The sequence below is a fragment of the Leptonotus elevatus genome, chromosome 7, assembly GCF_054856555.1.
Source record: "Leptonotus elevatus isolate MCC_2025b chromosome 7, RoL_Lele_1.0, whole genome shotgun sequence".
Lineage (NCBI taxonomy): Eukaryota > Metazoa > Chordata > Actinopteri > Syngnathiformes > Syngnathidae > Leptonotus > Leptonotus elevatus.
In genome coordinates, this window is record NC_141245.1 from 4,926,846 (window position 1) to 4,946,025 (window position 19,180).

The window sequence follows — 19,180 nt, forward strand, 5'->3', positions numbered from 1 at the left end:
TTTCTTTTTGAAGTCCGGACATAGACAGCGATTCGGCTCCGTCCGAAAACAAGACAAAAACAAGACGACCCAATCATATTCGTCTATTTGCGTGACGTCGTCTTTGTGAGCAAACGTCACTCTTCAGCCATCAAGTTTTTCCCGCAACAACGACATTCAACAACATCGTCATTCACTACTGTCTCTCTTCGGCTAGTAACCATGTGGGATTTTTACTTCATCTCCGCAAAAATAAATAAATAAATACTTCAACGAGTCGCTGTTCTGACATCACGTCCGCTCTTCGATCATTGGTTCAGTCCACTGTCTGTTAGTTTAGGTTTGCCCTGCCTCAGAAATGCGACAAGATAGGGCGGTTGACCAGACTCGCTCTCCGGCAAAGCTGCGAGTGTGTCTGGTTTTCCAGGCTAGACCCCATTAGGGGTGCAGCAATTAACCAGTTTTACGATGTCAGGATTAAATAACGTAGCCGTTCAACAACACTGGTTATTTCCGCTCACGTGCGGCGCTTGTATAGTTCATAGCTCTTCTGTTTCTACGTGGCCCATTTAGCGGGCGCACAACAACACAGGGCTCAGCTTTGAACGCCGCCCGGGTAGAGTTGCGTACCCGGCGGTGTGGTTAGGGTTCCGGCCTGGACCGGGTTGAGTGGACGAAGGGAAAGGGGAGGCCATCGTCGCCGCTGGGAACCACCGAACTCTGCGTCGCCACTGGCCGACCGCCGGCCGCCTCACCAACCCCCGGGGCTCCGATCCGCGGCAGGGCGGGATGCTTCCGCGAGCCCCACCATCCACGGCCGCCCGCTGGAGAGGCCATGGGCCGAGACTTTTGAAGCCGCGGGGCTGCCATCTTAGGACTCCCAAGAAACCTATCTCGATGCCTACATGTGATGTGTAGCGGTAAACTGCACAAATTGCCAGTTTAAAGGCTGTGAACATTTACCTGTAAGTATGGTTGAAATGGAAAGAAATTGAAAGATGAAAGAAAAAGAGAGTACATACCGTCCATTTGTTATACATAGTGCCATATTAATCGAAAAACCGTAAAACCGCTGGGTTTTTTTTCTCGTACACTAAAATCTGAAACTGTTGCACAGCACCCCTAGACCCCATTTTAAGTACATCGTGGCAAACTGAAGCCATTTGTGACGATGCCTCGTTCACTTGCTTCTTGGAGATATTTCATCAACCCAGAACTCATTGCATTGAAATTGAACCGTTGCTATTGATTGTACTGTCATTGTAACTCAGTTTTGTGATAATTTTTGTCAATTTTATGGCTAGTAGATTTTTTTGGGCTTCCGATCCGATGCAATTTTTTTAAGGCGTGCTCTTTCTGGTACTGATCCGAAACGATCCCTTTTTTTGGAGTGGAAGGAATCATACACGGATTGAATGGATTGTTGTATAGGTCCGGTAGCGCCATCGCTGTAATGTAGTGCCGAGAAGGAAGTTGGTACTTGGCTCCAAAAAGTCCATTATACAACGAAAGCTAGTGTTTTCCATGAAAATCTGTAGTTGATCATCGAAACGCACTCACTCTCGGCCTCCGTTGGTCTATGATGACCATGAAAGAGAATCCTAAACGTCGGCTGTACTGGAACAGCACCGTCTATGGCTGAATGACAGTCCCTATCACACGGGTCACACTTGTGGGTGGTCTCTTTGGTGCCGGCCTGCCGGGTCAGTGACGGTTCCTCCTGTGGGGCCCTTTTCCCATCTGCTGCAGTAGTCAATCTCTTCTAGCCCACCTCGAGCGGTCTGGCCAGAGTGTCTTTCCATTCGAAGTGGTGCTTTGCAAGCTCCTCCCAGCTCTGTGGTGATCTCCAGGGCTTTCATGTCTCTTTTGCAGACATCTCTAAAGCGCAGCCGTGGGCGGCCAACATCTCTTCTACCAGTCGCTAGTTCTCCATTGAGGATGTCTTTGGGGATTCAGCCATCCTCCAGGCGGTTTAACGTGGCCTAGCCACCAAAGCCTGCTCTGTCTGTGTAGAGTGGACATGAAGGGAAGGCCGGCGCAGGACAAAACTTCGGTGTTGGGCACTTTGTCCTGCCAAGATATGTCCAGAATGTGGCGAATGCAGCGCAAGTGGAAGGAGTTCAGTCTCTTCCTGCCGGGCGTATGTTGTCCACGTCTCACTCCCATAGAGCAGTGTGCTGATGACGCAGGCGTTGTACACTGCCATCTTCGTCTTGACAGAGAGTTTATGATTCTCCCACACTCGTGTGGTGAGGCGAGTGAGAGTGAAAGCTGACTTTCCGATCCTCTTGTCGATCTCTATCAAGGGAGAGGTTGTTGCTGATCGTGGACCCCAAGTACGTGAATTGATTCACGACTTCCAGCTCGTAATCATCGATGGTGATGGTTGGTAGTATTTCCATGCCAAGCCCGAAGTCTTTGCATGCTTGGGAGAAGCGGTCCATCAGGGTCTGAAGCTCTTGCTGTGTGTGGGTTGCAACTGCAGCGTCGTCTGCGAACAGCATGTCTCTGATTAGAGCCTCACGTACTTTGGTCCTGGCTTTCAGGCGGGCGAGATTGAAAAGCCTGCCGTCAGATCTTATGTGCTGATAGATTCCTTCTGTTGCTGTGCTGAAGGCATGCTTCAGGAGCATAGCAAAGAAAATCCCAAAGAGGGTTGGCGCAAGTACGCAGCTGTTTCACTCCGCTGCGTATGTTCAATGGCTCTGAGACATTGCCGTCATGCTGCACTATCCCCTGCATACTGGTGTGAAATGATTCAATGAGGCTTTGTAACAACTCGTGCGTATACTTTGCCAACAACGCTGAGGAAGGAAATGCCCCTGTAGTTGCTGCAGTCGCTTCTCTCCCCTTTGTGTTTGTAGAGGGTAATGATCTTGGCGTCCGTCATGTCCTGTGGTACAACACCTTCCTTCCAACGTTGACAAAGGACATCATGCAAGGGCAGCAGTAAGGCGGTCTTGCAGTGTTTGATCAAGTCTGGGGGTATGCCACTGCCTGATGCCTTGCCAGCGGCCAGTTTATCAATGGCTTTACTAAGTTCATCAATGGTTTGGTCGGCGTCAAGTTCGTCCATGGATGGCATTCAGTCGAGCATCAAGGGCTGACCGTGCCACGGTGAATGGTTTGGTCGGCGTCAAGTTCGTCCAGGGATGGCATTCAGTCGAGCATCAAGGGCTGACCGTGCCACGGTGTTCTGTCTGGAGTAGAGGTCGCAGTAATATTCCACCCATCTCTCCATCTATTTATTCTTTTCCGTGATAATCTCCCCAGTGGATTATTTGAGGGGGGTAATCTTGCTCTGAGCCGGTCCAAGTGCTTTCTTGATGCCATCGTACATACAACGGATGTTCCCTGTTATGGCAGCTGTTAGGATGTCTTGGCAGAGCTGTGTCCAGTACTCGGCACAGCGCCGAGCCATCTGCTGAACTTTGCTTCTCACAGCTCTGAGTTTCTGAAGATTCTTCTCGTTTGGGTACTTCTTGTACTCAGCAAGTGCTGAGCGCTTGGCTTTAATGACGGGGGTCATCTTGCTTAGCTTGGCATCAAACCAGTCCTGTGACTTCAAGGTCTTCCTCCCAAAGGTGGCCAAGGCTGTACGATGGATAGTTCGCAGCTCTTCCCACTTCTGCCTAACAGATTCTCCTTCTTGTGGTACAGCTAGTTCCTTCTCAAAGGTGGAGGCAAATAGTTCAACAAGTTCTGGTTGGGCCATTTTGCTGGTGTCGATCCGTGCCTTTCCAGGCAATTTCTTCAGCTGCAGCTTGACCTTTCAACACACCAATGAGTGGTCTGTCACAGTTTGCAGTCTGAAATGAACGGGTGATTAGCACGTTCTTCAGTGAAGTGCGCTTGGTCAAAATCAAGTCCAGCTGGTGCCAGTACTTTGAGCGCAGATGCCGCCAGGAAACCTTATTTTGGGGCTTGAGCTTGAAGAACGAGTATGTGGTATGTGAATTGTTCAGAGTTGGGGATGTTCCTAACAGTTGTTGAGAGATTGTCATAGAACTTGTCCTTTGCCTCTGGTGTGGCTGTCACTGTTTGGGCATAGACGCTGACAAAGGTGACGGGCCTTGAGTGGAGTTCAAGCGGAGGGATGAGGAGTCGGGCAGAGCCATTGCTGCCTGGTTCCGCCATCTTCAGCAAGGTGTTTTTCACAGCAAAGCCCACTCCGTGTTTTCTTTATTCGTTACTGCGCTTTCCCTGCCAGTAGAACATGTAGTCCTTCTCTCTCAGTGTGCCAGCTTCAGCCAGCCGTGTTTCCTGGAGAGTGGCGATATCCACTTCCAGTCTCTTCAGCACATTGTTGATGATGGCAGTCTTTCTGGTGTCATTGATGTCCTTGAGGTTAGCAACGAGTCTTGTCATCATAGTGCAGACATTCCAAGCTCCCAGTTTTAAAGTTGCTCTCTGTCTTAGTTTTTTTGTCTTGCCTGGTGCAAAGATTCTCAGCCTGCTGTTTGGATTTCTTCTCATCCCCATGCACCCAATGAGGAACGCACACTGTGGCGGGACAACACCTTATTAGCTGGAGGCTGCCGAGCTTGAGGCGGGCGGTAGCTGTCCAAGAGAGCCAATGATCACTCCCACCATAGGGAGCAACGCTCTACACTAATTGAGCGATGGCTTATAACCAGTAACTGTCATTCCCCGTGTTTTGTCTACGCCAAAGGCGAGGCTGGAGTGTTCTCTCCAGTGATCCGATGCTACGTTTCAGTGTTAGGCGTCGGTAGGATTCAAGCCTGGGCAGGGGATATGGGGGGGCAAGATGTTGCCCATACAGCATGCCCCCCCCCCCTCTCCATGTCACTGATGGATCTAAAGGAACAGCAGGACTGCTACAGTTTGGCACCAGTGCCGTAGTAGGAGCTGCCAGAACGATGTTGGGCACAACAAAGAACTGCCTTATGGGCTCCGACTCCGGATCTTTCCTCAGGGTTGACTCCCGAAGCCTTTCCCATGACCGGGTATACCGCAAGGCAGCGGAGGTTTAAGATCAGGGTTTACCTCCCCCTAGATGGGTTACCTTCCCAGGTTAACAAGCCACCATCTTCCCGAAGCATCTAGTTTTAAGGCACCAGAGATCCACCCTCGCCCCTTCTCCTATTAGTAAAAGCACTTCCGCCGGGCTTACATGTATACACTAAACCACACGCGCAGACTAGGAGTTGGACTTGGTTGTCAGAGGCGTTTTGAGACGCACACCGTAAGGAGCATTTTATGAGCACTGGGAGCTTACCCCATTGTTGCTCCTGGCTGTGACAACCTTGGAACCAAGGTTGCGTTTAAATGCAATGAGTTTGAGAATCCTCTGTGTGATTTCCTTGGACCTGTCGCCATTTTGAGGTAGCTTTTCTCTTCTTTGAAATGCCTCTGCAAGTGTTTGCTGCTGTGGCTTTGCCGCCTTGTGGTTGTAATGGGCTCCACAAACGGGAGACGTAAAGCGACAGCGAAATACGTACCTCGTCGCCTCCCAGGTCTTCAACACACGGGACGCGATAAGCAGCCGCAACGGCGGCAGCAGAGGTCGCTCTTTTGTTACAACAGATTTGATTGTCTATTAAATTGGAGGGAATCTAAATGTTTTCAATGTGAACACAAACGTTTCACTACAATACGTAATTCCAGTATGAAGATCCATCCATTTCCTGTATAATTTATTTATTATTATATATTTATTATTATTATTAACTGTTACAAAAACGATAAAGAAAACTTACTGGACAAATTAACCCTGTACTAAGAAGCTCTCATGCACCGGCCTTTATGTTGACGTCACGGAAGTATCGTACAAAATGATAGTTTTTTTGTTTGTTTTTTTAAACAAAATGATAGTCATACACTGCTAAAATGATTTCATCCATTTTGCGGGATAGCCCACTGTTTTGCATGCCCTGCGTTCATTGGCTCATCAATGAAACCTTCGCTGACTGGTTGAAGCACCGGCGGCAGCGACAAAAGTTGAACATGACGTCGCGGACCTGCGTAAGCGCGCGATTTTTCACATGCACGAATGTCGCATGTCGCCTTGTTGCCCTGCTTCAATAGGAAATGAATTGAGAGCGAGAGACGTCGCCTCCTGTGTGCAGAGTCCATAAATCTCAAACTAGTCCAGATGATTCTTTTGTAAGTTACAAATACAATTATTAGTAGTATTAACCCATTAAGGGCGGGAGCGCGCAAATGTGTTTCGAGCGCTCCAGCACTCTTCTCCCTTTAAAGCCAGGAGAGCGGATAAATCATTTTGTTTTGTTTTGACCAATTTTTGATCTCTTAGCCGATGAAATGCATCTGAATATACACATGAGGGTGACGTGGGCCTCGTAGCATGTCCTGGAATTTTATTCAAGCATTTATGGCTTACGCAAGTTATGAAATAAATTATGCGATTGACGACGGTGCGGAGGAATTCGAATCACTGTAACCAGTCGACATTGTATTGTTAATAAATATGTTTGTAGACAATGAGGATGTTGAAAAGTTCAGCAGCTTTGTAACAGAATGACGACGAATAATTACCACTCGAGTCCCCAAGGTTATTACTATGCGCTACAGTGTTGAAGGTAAATATACCCGCAGATGCGACATTTGTTGAAAAAAAAAATATTGAAGGTTTATAATAATAAACGTATGTTACGCCACAGGTGTAAGCTCTGAAATGATTTTGGAATTATGTTTCTACCTGCTTCAGGAGCTGAGATATCAATTATTTTTAATATTGTTGAATTTCCAGGAAAACTTCAGGTTTTCGGGGGTGACTCTGAAGTCACCCTTAGGTTTTAGAGACATGTTTTGCCAGGCGCTTTAGGCTTTAACGTGTTAAAGTAAGCTCTGCTGGTTCCTCCATTAGAAACCGCTTGTTTACAGCAATTGCATTTTGCGGTTTGATTGCATTTTATTGTGGTGAAAAGGACAGCAAGACATCACATCCAATGCAAGCAAATTTCACCTGACCTGAGCTCTTTCTTTCTTTCTCTGTTTGTCTGTCTGTATGTCTGTCTGTGTCTTTCTTTAATATAGCCATATGGTTAATATTTACTTGTTGTAATGACCTTGTTTCTGTCGACTGTGCTTGGCTGACTGGCTGGCCATTGCTGTCTCACTAACAAATCGTATTGATTGCCTCCCACCTACGGTATGTGCAGAATGACTCAGGATGTTTGCAACACTCTGTGCTTTTATAGCCGGATATATATAGTGGAACGTCTAAATCAGAATACCCAAGTAAATGTACAATTCATAGCACAAAAGGCGTAGTGTAAATGTGTGATGAAAAATGGAAAATAATTTTTTTTGCTAAGTGGTAGCATACAGTCAACATGGCACACATGTTGAGATTTATAAAATATAATAAAATAATGGAATGTTTGCATTGAATTTTTAAACATCTGTCTCAAGCATCCTCCCTCCACATTTGCATATTTGTTACCGTGTCTGTTAAGTATGAATGTATCCTTAGAAAAATATCTGTCTGACATAAATTGAAAGGTTACATTTATTGTCCACGTTCGTGATGTGAAAGTCAATGCAGTTGGGTGAGACTGTCGTCACACCTGAAAGCATTCCTTTGACTTCCTATGAATAAATGTAATTGAATTAAATGAAACATGAAAGGATTCTTCAGTCACATCCACAGCACAACAGCATTATTTTCATCTCACTGTGACTCATGTAAATTCCCTGTGGAACGCTGACCCCTTGTCGCTGTATGAATCATATGGTGTTACCCAGCTGAGCCTCCTGCTGCTTACCCGAGTAGCACCTTTTTTTTTTTTTACAGTTCCATTCTAGATGATGTTTTTGCTAATATTATCGTAATCTTTCTGCACACTGGATAAACCTGTTTTTATTTATTGTTTTTATTTGTGTTTACTGATGACACCTCTTTAGAGTGCATTAACTGTAGGTCACTCATTTGTTTCTAATCAAACAGGAAACTGCAAGTGAAATCATTTTGTGTGACCACGGCCAAAATAATTCATAATCTTGAGGGTTTTTCTTAGATGTGCTTCAGCAGGAGCTGCCATTGATGACAAAGGTGCAGTGTCTGTATTAGCACGCTTAAAGTAGATCATGACCGCAGTTGTGTGCCATCAATTTATGGCTTGTTTGTCGAGAGGCCAGGAGCCAGATCAGTGTTTGAGCGCCAGTGTAATGGTATTTGCTATATTGTCATGTGGGAATATTTTTTTAGTAAGATTCTGACACAGCACAGAGCAGCTGTCAGCAACTGTACATCCTTCTTAAGGCACAGCCAATTTTATTTTATGTATTGCTTATTGTGTATTGCCTCTTACCATGATTATCCCCTCTGATTATGTAATATGGTATGGTGAGGTGTGTGTTAAAAGTGAATTTTCCTCACGGATCTGCTCCAAAATCAGTCTGGTCAACAATCACAAATGACAAAACAATATTTACATCCTTTTTTTCAGTGTGCAACATAAAACACAATACTTGATAGTGGCATGAATGAGGCAATAGTCAAACAATATCAAAACGATTTGAAGCTAGCGTTCTTGCCAGACTCAAATGAAGGAGCAAGTAGTTGTGTCATTCACCACAGTCAAAATGACAAAACAAGTTGGCAACTGCAATGTAGTTACCAAATAGGCTAATGGTTAGCCTAGCATCTTCTATTCCTTCTTCTATGCATTTTCTGGTTATATTGTTGTTATTGTTTTATATAGGCTGGATGGATGCCTTAGTGGCACTCTGCTGTTTCTCATAGGCCAATTTTGGAATTACAACTGGTTTGGGCGTCGTGTCATAATTAAACGGTATGTGTGTCATATTCTTTGTTGGTCAAACTACGCTACACTATAAAAGCAGTAAATACATAGCCTACTTTCAGGCTTTTGTCCTTGATAGGCATCTAAACTCTGAAATTCCTGGAGCTTCCCATTGAATTAAAAAAGCTCAAAGTAAGTCACAACAGTTGGACAGTCTCCATTTCTCTGAACTATGGCTTGAGTCATGCATGCGTGTGTTTAAATTAGTGTACGCTTACAAACTACAAACGTTAAGTCTCTCATGTCCATATATGAACAAAATGAGCACAGTAATTCCTGATTTGGGTCAACTGGCATAAACTTGCTATTTATGAACAGATTAAATCAAGGACAAAAGTGTGACAAATTCTGCAGAACTTCCCATGAATCCAACGTATAGCTTTCTTTGACAAACATTACAGACAAAAGACTCATGTGGAACAATGATCGGAGAAAACATATTAATTTGTCTTCTTAGAAAATTAACATATATAAGAACATATTTGACAGTAAAGTCGCCCATGTTCTCTCGCCTCCACTGTCCAATCAAGGAGAGGAGAAGAAAGTGGCTTGGGGAGCCAACTGACTGCATGATACATGATCTTGGAGAGACACAGAGGACGCAGCAAACCATCCAGAACACAATAGGATACAGCAGAATTATGAAGTTCACCTTCAAAGTCACTGAGGTGTCATATACTACAGTTTGTAATATTAGATCAGTGTCTCTGTCATCGGCAAGGCGGCCCTGGGTCATCGACCTTAATAGTCTATTGCCCGTTTTTCATTGTACCTTTTCTACAGCGAAATAGCCTGGCTCTGCCCTTTGTGGTCACTTTTTTGTTACACTTTTACGTGGTTGCAATGGAAGCGTTGCTCAGAACCTCTTTTAACCTGGTTGTCAAATGCAGGCCGAGGAGGGCCGTGACGTCATTGTCCTCTTATTGATGATTGATGTAGGCGTTTCTTAAAGTGATGAGGCAAAAAAACTCCACTGCACACACCCATTTCATGTTTTTTAACGAGCGAGACGCAGCTGGCCGCCAACCAATCATAAAAATACAGTATATAAAGTACACATTAGTGTTGTTCCGATACCGATACTGGTATCGGCAGAGGCCCCGATACTGTATTAAAACAGTGGTATCGGTGAGTACTAACAAGTAACATGCCGATACCATTAATTTTGACGCTAATATAGGATTTGGGATGCAGCATCTTGTGTCTTGCTCATGCACGACATTAACTGATGTGTGACATGTTCACTGCATGCTGAGCTAACCTTGAATGCTCTGAACCAATTGCAGGACAGCTTTTTCATGTTGAGAAAAAAAAAACTTTGGTATCAGCATTGGCCGATACTGCAAAGCTCTGGGTATCGGAATCGGTATAACAACACTAGTACACATATATTTTATTGTTTGTTTTTGACAACAATACCTAACTCATTCACTCCCAGCTATTTTCACTGAAGCAACCCCCTTCGCTCCCCGCTGTTTTACTGGATTTTTACTGATTTTGCAAGGTCCACAGAATATTCTATTCTATTCCTATAAAAACATGGAACCTACCAAAATAAAGATTAAAGTCTCTTCTTTCATCAGGAAAAATATATATTTGTATCTGTTTCCGTTTTCCTGCAATAAGCATTAGAATATATCTAAGTTTTTTCATTATTCACAAACCTGTTGAAAACACTGGGAAAAAGCTTGTTGCAACATGGCTATGGTTGATCTCTTATACTCTGCTGCCACCTGCTGGCTGTTTTTTATAACTACCATAGCCTTAAGTATTTTCTTCAGTTCCGAGGCTGTATCAAAGCTTCTGTATGTTCTAACATAAAAAAAAAACATTACAATTTTGGGGGGAGTGCAGGACAAAGTATTAAACATATTTAACTCTTAAAATAATTGCCAAGTCATTTTTTGGAATGGGCTTCTTATATATGTATAATGTTTCCGCTAGTGCATTATTTATAGATTTGTTATTAATTTTTTAAGTCAGAAGCACGTTTCTACCATTTCCTCCTGACGTTACCTCAGCATTTAGGAAAAGTAAGGGAAAAAAAGGTATTACATGGATAGGCAAAGCTACTGTTGGAAGGGTTTGCAGAAGCATATAATACTTTCATCAAGTCATTTTTGATTCCCTGTTGAGTGAGTGCGACATGGACACCACTTCATGTAACTGTTTCAAACGTTGTTTGCCCATGTTTGGTCTGACAGTTCTATTTAGTGGTTAACTTCACCTTCATTTCTCCATGTGGTCAAACACGTCAGTTATGAAGGCGATGAGTTGTACCGGATTGTTGACAGCAGATTCATCATCTCTATTTGATGTGCAAAAAACTTGATTCATTATGACAGCAGAACTGTAGATTACTGAGTGAGGATTTAATAATAAGATTCGATTTTCTTTCCCACACCAACAGGGATTATTATGCAACATTTTTAGAAATGCTTTACCTTCACCTCAGTGACATTACATCTAGACATTGCTTAAGCATGCAGAGTGGTTTGCATTTAAGCATGTAAAGATCCTTGACAGACTGTCTTTCCGTGTGCCTTGCCTATAAAATAATGTTATTTTTCTACAATAAATCTAGAAATAGAAAACATATGAATGTTCTTCATAATATTATGTCACACTAATTATGTTTGTGACATTTTTAGTGGCTGTGGGTGTATCTTTGTGGCAAAATATCCTAAATCCGTCTGTCTGTGGGTGTATTTTGTCACAATGAGTTTACGCAAACAACGTGTAAGAGACTGCTGTGAGTAAGTGTGAGTGAGATCTAGAAGAAAAAAAACCTTGAAAACAGATGTGGGCTAAAGGTGCTGTATTTAGGGGGCGGGGTAGTGGGAAGCTAGGTTTTTGACAAAAACATTGATAAAAACTGAAACAAAGTATAGTCTTTCATTCCTTCATCAGCAAGGCATGCACAAATGACATTCGAAAAATGAATGATAGAACAAGCCTTTATTCATCCCAAAAGGAGAAAATCAATTGACACATAAAATTGCACATTTTGGATGCTTGCATGCATTCGGTAGAGTGAACATCAGAGTGAAGGGTGCACTTGTGCTGACAGTTGAGTTGGATTTGGTTCCTCATGAATACCTGCATTTATATATTCTTTCTTGTTTGCAAGTGTGGTGTTGGTGAAGTATGCCGTTTCTTCACCCAGGGCCGTAGCCAGGAGAAATTAAATTATAATTTTTACCAAGGTTCTTAATGTTTGACTCTCACTTCAGTAACACAAATGACTTTTAGGACATACAGTTGAAACTAAATATTTAAAAAGTCAAACAAATCCATCCATACTTGAATTTTCATTTCGCCAGTTTAGTCAAACCAGACTCATCACTCTACCAGCGAGTGAGTCTGAAGGACACAGTCACCATCAAGTGCATTTCTAATGTTGCATTTGAAGAAAGACGGACTTTTCCCACTTCATACCAGGAAGTGTGTACGGGAACGCCCTCTTGAACTCGGGAATCCCACTTGCGAAGTCGAACGAAAATGTGACCTCACTCACTCTATGGAAACACAGACCGTGAATGGTAAAACACAATTTACTTGAGTATAAAACTAGATAGCTTTCTTCATTCATAAATATTCAACATAACTTCACGTGGCACCATGTTCGTGACATTATGCGGGTATCTCTGGGCATTCAATTATATGGTGAACTACTGAGCTGTACGGAATGCTTATGAAATAAGATAAATAATGAAGGCAAGTTTGCTGGAAGTTAAAAAGTATTTTGAGGACCAAGAAAAAAATATATATTTATTTATCACTATCCGCCATTTTGGTTGTTTACTTTCGCCTCAAACACTTTTAGGTTGGCACTGGGAAAATTCAACTGGGTTAATTCTGACTTTTGACCTTCCCCGAATGCATCATCAGAATACATAAGGAAATCAACAATTAGGACGTTGTTACCATTATTATATGAGCTTTCAATAGCAGCCACTAATTACTGAGTGTCTGAAGTTGCCGCAAGTTCAAATTTAATTATGGAATGCTTTGGCACTTTTACCTTTTAAATTGATCAAATAATAAAAATAAATCAATAAAATAAATGTGTACATAGTTGTTAACGTCGCAAACGCATTCTGTGTAGTGACGTAGAATGGCCACTCGCTCTCTGCCGAGCAATGCGAAACGGGTATAAAGAAAGCAATTCATTCAAGCAGCACATTTCCCGAATGCTTCTGAGTGTTGTTAAAAGGACAGGTGATGTAAAACAGTAGTAAGCATGCCCCCGTCCAAGCTTTTTGGGGGAACATGTTGCGGGCATAAAATTCAAATTGAGTGAATAGTTACAAAAAGAACCAACGTTCATCAGTTTGAACATTAAATATCTCGTCTTTGTCATGAATTCAATTGAATATATTGCAAATCATTGGATTCTGTTTTATTTACATTTTACACATCTTAACTTGATTTTGAAATGGGGTTTGTATATCTACAAGAATGCGATCACCTGCCCTGTTCATGTATAGATTTTATACATCAAACATTCATAAATTATACTTACATTGTTTTAAGATTCTGCATGAACAATAAGATACCACCATATCAAACTTTAGTTGTGAAGCTGTCGGCTAACAAATATTAAATTGCACATTTTTCAACCACAGCAAGGATCCATTTTCACAGAACAACATTTAAAACTGCCAGTGCACAATGAAATAAATGCCGTTCAGTCACAGCAGCTGCTAAGAACCACACAGTATTGTATTAGCATCCGAACAGACGTTGAAAGGATGAGTGACCGCGATGGATCAACAATCTCTTTAATGCACACAGGATCGGTCTCTTGTCAGTCGTAACCTCATCAAGATAATGAACGTAACTTTCTGTTTAACCTTCTGATTTCTTCCTTACGCAACAATCATAAATGTAAATATCTGTGTCAATTCACATGCAAAAATAGAGGGAAGGGAACACTGTAAAAACTAAAATCTTAAGTAAGATATAATTTCTTAAATTTAACCTAAATGTGTGCTTATTTTGTTTAAGTTATTTTTACTTAAAATGAAAAGATCATTGTGCTTATTTTAAGATACTTATTACTTAATTATCTTATTTGAGCAAGCAGTCTTGGCATTGAGTGTTAACAGCCAGTTTTAAGCACTGTGAGGATTAAAACAAGCATTTCAAGATGACAACTAACCAACATCAAAGGCCCTGAACTGGGGTTTTATGAATTCAAGATTTTGCATAATCTAGTAATAAGATAAAAGGAAAATAATACAAGTATGAAAACAGACGAGTGCAATATGTTTCATTTCGTTATAATTACTAAGCTCATTTTTCCTTCTTTCACTACCAGCTCAGTGGTCTAGTGGTAGAGTGCCTACCCTCAGTCTGGAAGGTTGTGGGTTCAATTCCTGGCTGGGTCATGACAAAGAAAATGGGACTTGTTACCTCCCTGCTTGACTCTCAGGCTAAGTTATTCAAGCATAAAAAATACTAATTTCAAGAAAATAGTTCTATTTATTACAGGTTGAAAAAAGTTGACATTACAATTATTTTCAAGACCGCAGTGGTTGATATGGGCCTAGTATTATTTTCTTATTTTTCAAAATCTTGCAGGTAAAATTAATAAAATAATTTTGCTTATTTAAAGTAATAATTTTATTTTACTATATTTTTTCTTAAATTTTCTACAATCCTTTTTTCAGTGTATGTAAAGGTATCCATCCATCTATTTTCTAGAGCACTTGTTCCGAGTAGGGTCGAGGTTGAGCTGGATCCTATCCTATATGGCTAATTTGCATATGTATTTAATTTGACATTCACTTTGTGGGTGCTGCTGGGTTTTGGGGGGTTTTCAGCCCATGAAAAGTCAAGTGTTCCGCTCAACCTTTTCATTGAGCAGACCAACCCTTTGTGTCTAGCTCACTTAATTCTCTGCCAAATCCAGTTGTCCCAATGGGTTTATTTATAGCGCAGACCATGCAGTCGGAGACTACACTTTTAAGTGCTACTCAGAAGCCATTTTTCATCTGCAAAATTCAGCATCTTAAGCTCTAAATCCCCTTCGTGGCAAACTGTCTACATGTCCCCACAGTTATTCTCAGCTGCCATATTTCTGATTTATAAATGTACTGTTTCTATTAGCAATTGAGCCTCAAAGCTTGACCTATAGACCGTTTGTCTCATTAGTCTCATTCATTTGTGTGCTGCCCAAAGATTCCTGCTATAACTCATACAGTATGTACAGCAGTGGTGAGCGGTCATAATAAGCTATGATTGCGATTTTATTGAAGGCCCAAGCCCTTTAATAAAATCATTGAAAATATTTATCAGTCAGTGTCCTCTATTATACAATACCTTATTATACAATACCTTAGTTCTACTGCTTTGGTCTTAAATTCCTGTTTAATTTGTCCTGTTTGGTGGAAAGCCGACAGCTTGTTTCGCGCATGAGCAATGAGAAATCAAGTTGTTAGTTCCGAGAGGTTGTTTCTGTACGTACGCCTTTTGAATGGCAAAAAAGCTGGCAGTAAAGAAGCATTGACAACGCGCATGCGCATAATTGGCTTATTTGACTTATTTGACTTGTTCTCTAGTAAACAGTCAGTGATTGAGAAGAAGGCCAGCAAACACCGGATTTTTACCCGGGATGGGAACCATCGCCAGCAGGGTAAATTTTTTAAAATCCTTGGTGTCCTGGAGGTCTTTGGGCGGCCGTATCTCCTACGTCCTACCGCGGACATACGGGCATCCCCAGATTTGTCTCGATGAGACCTTTCCAACGGTGTATGGCCCGGAGATAGAGGGCCGGCAGATGCCAGATTTCATGCCCAAGAAGGCTCCAGCGTTCTCGGCCGTGCTCCGCAGGCCCACGGCCCACTCCGCGGTCCTCTGGCCATGCCCAGGAATGCTACAGCGAGGATATAATTTCAAGCGGTCGTCCTACTGAAGTAGCCTAATCATTACGAAAACGGGGAAGAATTTCGCCCCTCATTTTCAAGCAAGGACGTATTAGAAACATAAATGGCTGTCCACAGGTTAGCAAACTTTATTGTTAGTTGAAATCTCTTGCGGCTCTGCTGCGATGTCATTTTTTCCTTTCCCTGTGAAGCCCACTTCATGGGCATGAGCCAGTTCCAAATATTGTATATTCAAACGTATTGGCAAATTTGTGGGCGTGTGATTTTGTCATTTCACTCACCACAGAGCTGGTTACATTACAGTGTGTGTGCATCAACCTGCGTCAGTCCTGAATATTTTCACTTTAATTTTATACCTACACATTGGTATGAAATAATAATTAAATTATATTTAATATTTAATATTAAAATTAATAATAAAAATATCCCCAACATTTTTATGCTCGCGCCCAAGCAGGCGTTCGCATACGTGTCACTACAGCATGCCCACTCTAAAAGTTCATGGTCTACAGTATTCTTTTATACTCGCCAGACACTTCATTAGGTACACCTGCACACTAGACCTGTAGCAAAAATCCAAACCGGTGTGGTTAGTTTTGAATAACACTGTCAGATGTTTAACTTCACCATGTATATTAACTGAACATTCATGTGTAAGTCATATATACTGGAGTTGCAGTCGTGTACTGTAATTGTTTAAGAAGTAACAATTGTAACTCATTCAAACCCAAAAACGTTTTTACACGTTTTTAACACTTTGTCCTTCACTCCCCAAAACGTGTTTACACGTTTTTTAAATGTTTTTTTTTTTTGCAAGAGCATATAGAAAGCTTTGATGCAGCTTCTGACATGAAGATGTGGCAGCTTAAAGCAATGGCAGTGATTTAAAAAAAAAAAAAAAAAAAAAAAGGGGGAGCGGCCAGCAGGTGGCAGCAGAGTATAAGAGAACAGCCAGGGCCATCTTGCAACAAGCTATTTTTGTCAGTGTTTTTTTTTTACTAAGAATGTGAATATTGATGAAATTGAGCTATATTCTAATGCTAATTGCTGCAAAACAGAAACAGATACAAATATACTTTTTTTCCTGAAAAAACAAGAGACTCTTTAATCTTTCTTTTGGAAGGTTCCATGTTTTTATAGCAATCCAATAAAACAATATTTTGGAGGCCTTGCAAAAATCAGTCAAAATCCAGTAAAACAACCGTGAGCAAAGCGGGTTGCTTCAGTGAAAATGGCTGAGAGGGAATGAGTTAAGGAATAAATCGTGTCATGCAATTTGTCTGTTTCTAGTTTGAAGGCGGTGCTGTCCACACCTCCATCCAGCGGTGCGCTGGATCTGTCCGGTATCCCTCTGGTTGCTCGCGACATGGAACGTCTGTGTGCGCACCTCCAGCATCACGCTTCCACAGTGGTTAGCTTGGAGCTGGGCTTCACCGAGCTGACCGATGAGGCCTTCCTCCTGCTCGTGCCCACTCTGGCTGCCCTGCCTCACCTGGAGACGCTGGCAATGAATGGAAACCGGCTGACCAGGACTATTTTGAAGGAGCTGACCGATGCCTTGAAGGTGACTTCAGTGTTGTTGTTTGCTATTTTTAGAGTATTCACATACACATTTCTGTGATTCTTTGTGCAAGAATCACATAAACAGTATTTCTGTGCTGATATTTGAAGACGGATTATAATAACATTTGTTCCAAAGCACAATTTTCCATATCACCCTATATTTAATAACCACTACTTATGCACTTTCCAAAATACTGATTCATGTTAATGATTACATTAATTATCATCAATGATTTAATAAGGTAGGTAACATACATATCACGGTATGAACCTAAAACCTTCAAGGTAACAGTATATATACCAGTCATGTTCTGCCTGATTTGTGTTTTGTTTTATCGCTGTCAGCTGTCTCTTAAGGCTGCGTTCAGACAGGCATATCTGAATCGGATTCCTCCTCAAATCTTGATTTTTAGGGCTGACTGTCCAGACTGTGTTTAGCAAGTGTTCAAATCCGATCTGGCCCTGTTCAGATGGAGCCACATTATTGACCCATCTGACAGGTTGCTGTAGTAACGACGTCGAACGGAGGCGGCGCCCAGCGCGGATAGTGTGTGACGCTATTTACCGCTCCGTACTTCCCGTTTCTCGCAAGCGTGTTAAACGGTTTTATTTTATTTTTATTTTTATTTTTATTTTTTGTTGTTTTTATCGACCATATGTCTTTGGCTACAGCCGGGCACTTATATTCGCTATTTCCGGTTGCGCGTGAAGAACTGACGCGGTAGCGAGACCTGCTTCAGCGCAAGTAACGTAAACTGTCACTGTATTTCCGGTTGAGCTTGACGGGAGCTGACGGGGCAGTGGAGCCATCAAGTTGTTGACAGCCGGGCATGCGAGAAACCAGCTGGGCAGCAGACCGATTGGATATTGACAGCAAGGGCGCATTGGTTTTTGCAGTCAAATCTGAATAGATTGAGACGCATCTTGTCCAAATCGGATATGAAACTGCATCCCGCATGTAGTTTCAACCCGTCCTGCAAAAATTGGATTTCATGTGCTTTGTGACTGTTCAGACTGCAAAAGAGCCATCCACTTTCAATCTGGATGGGCTAAAAGTCGGATTTGGGCTGCCAGTCTTAACAAGGCCCAAATTATTCTTTTTTCCTTTGGGGGTGCGCAGTGAGCTGGGAGGTGTGAACAAGGTGGCGCGAACCTGGGAGTGATTGCCAATTAGCTCCAACCCTTGCAGATGCGCATCTGGGAGTGACTGGTAATCAGCTCCCAGTCTGAAGAGCTGTTTGCTTGCCAGGGAGATACCGGTGTTCAAAATACTAATGTTTTTCTTGTATCTGCTTTTTGCCTTGCATCTGAGTTTTCAGTTAATCTCTTTTCCTATTAGTTTAGAACATAACACTCGGTTCTTCAGTTTGTATCCCTTTTTTTCTCTCTTTCATTTAAAGACTGTTAAATCACTTCCTTGCTCTTTTCCGGGGTCCAACTTGTCACAAATATTCACAATATCACAATATAAACCCAAGTGCAACAATTTTATAATGAAAGTATGAATGAACTCTGAATGAGTAAGGGCTGAGTGGTCCTTAAGCAAAGCTAAGTTGTTGTTTTTTAAAGAAGAAAAAGAAGAATGTAATGTTGAAAAACATTGATTGTGCAGACCTCAAAAGTCAAAATCAAAACTCAGCACTCAATTCTACAAACTAGTGACATTTCTGATATTATGCTAATAATATACTTTGAACCTTATAGGCAGCTCTTCTCCGCAGACGTAAGTGATCATTTATTCAATCATTTCCAGGTGTTGCACTTGTCCTATAAATAGCTCCTACGTCATACTAATTTATTGTTCATAGTTGGTTATTCTTTGCTATCACGCGGTTCCAGACAGACCTCAGTGAAAAGTATACTATAGCACTGTACTCTGGTGTTTTGTGACTGATCTTTTCCTCTTAATTACTTCTCATCTTCCTTTCATGATGACAATACTTGTCAGAAAAGTAC

At 42.0% G+C, this 19,180-nt stretch overlaps 1 protein-coding gene across 1 annotated transcript in view; it reads left to right on the forward strand.

The window, feature by feature from the left end:
• lrrc75a (leucine rich repeat containing 75A) overlaps positions 1 to 19,180 on the forward strand; it is a 45,025-nt gene that overhangs the window by 20,986 nt on the left and 4,859 nt on the right. The window contains exon 6 of the mRNA XM_086081528.1: positions 16,952 to 17,225. Coding sequence (XP_085937654.1) covers positions 16,952 to 17,225 — 274 coding nt within the window. The remainder of the gene's footprint in view (positions 1 to 16,951; positions 17,226 to 19,180) is intronic.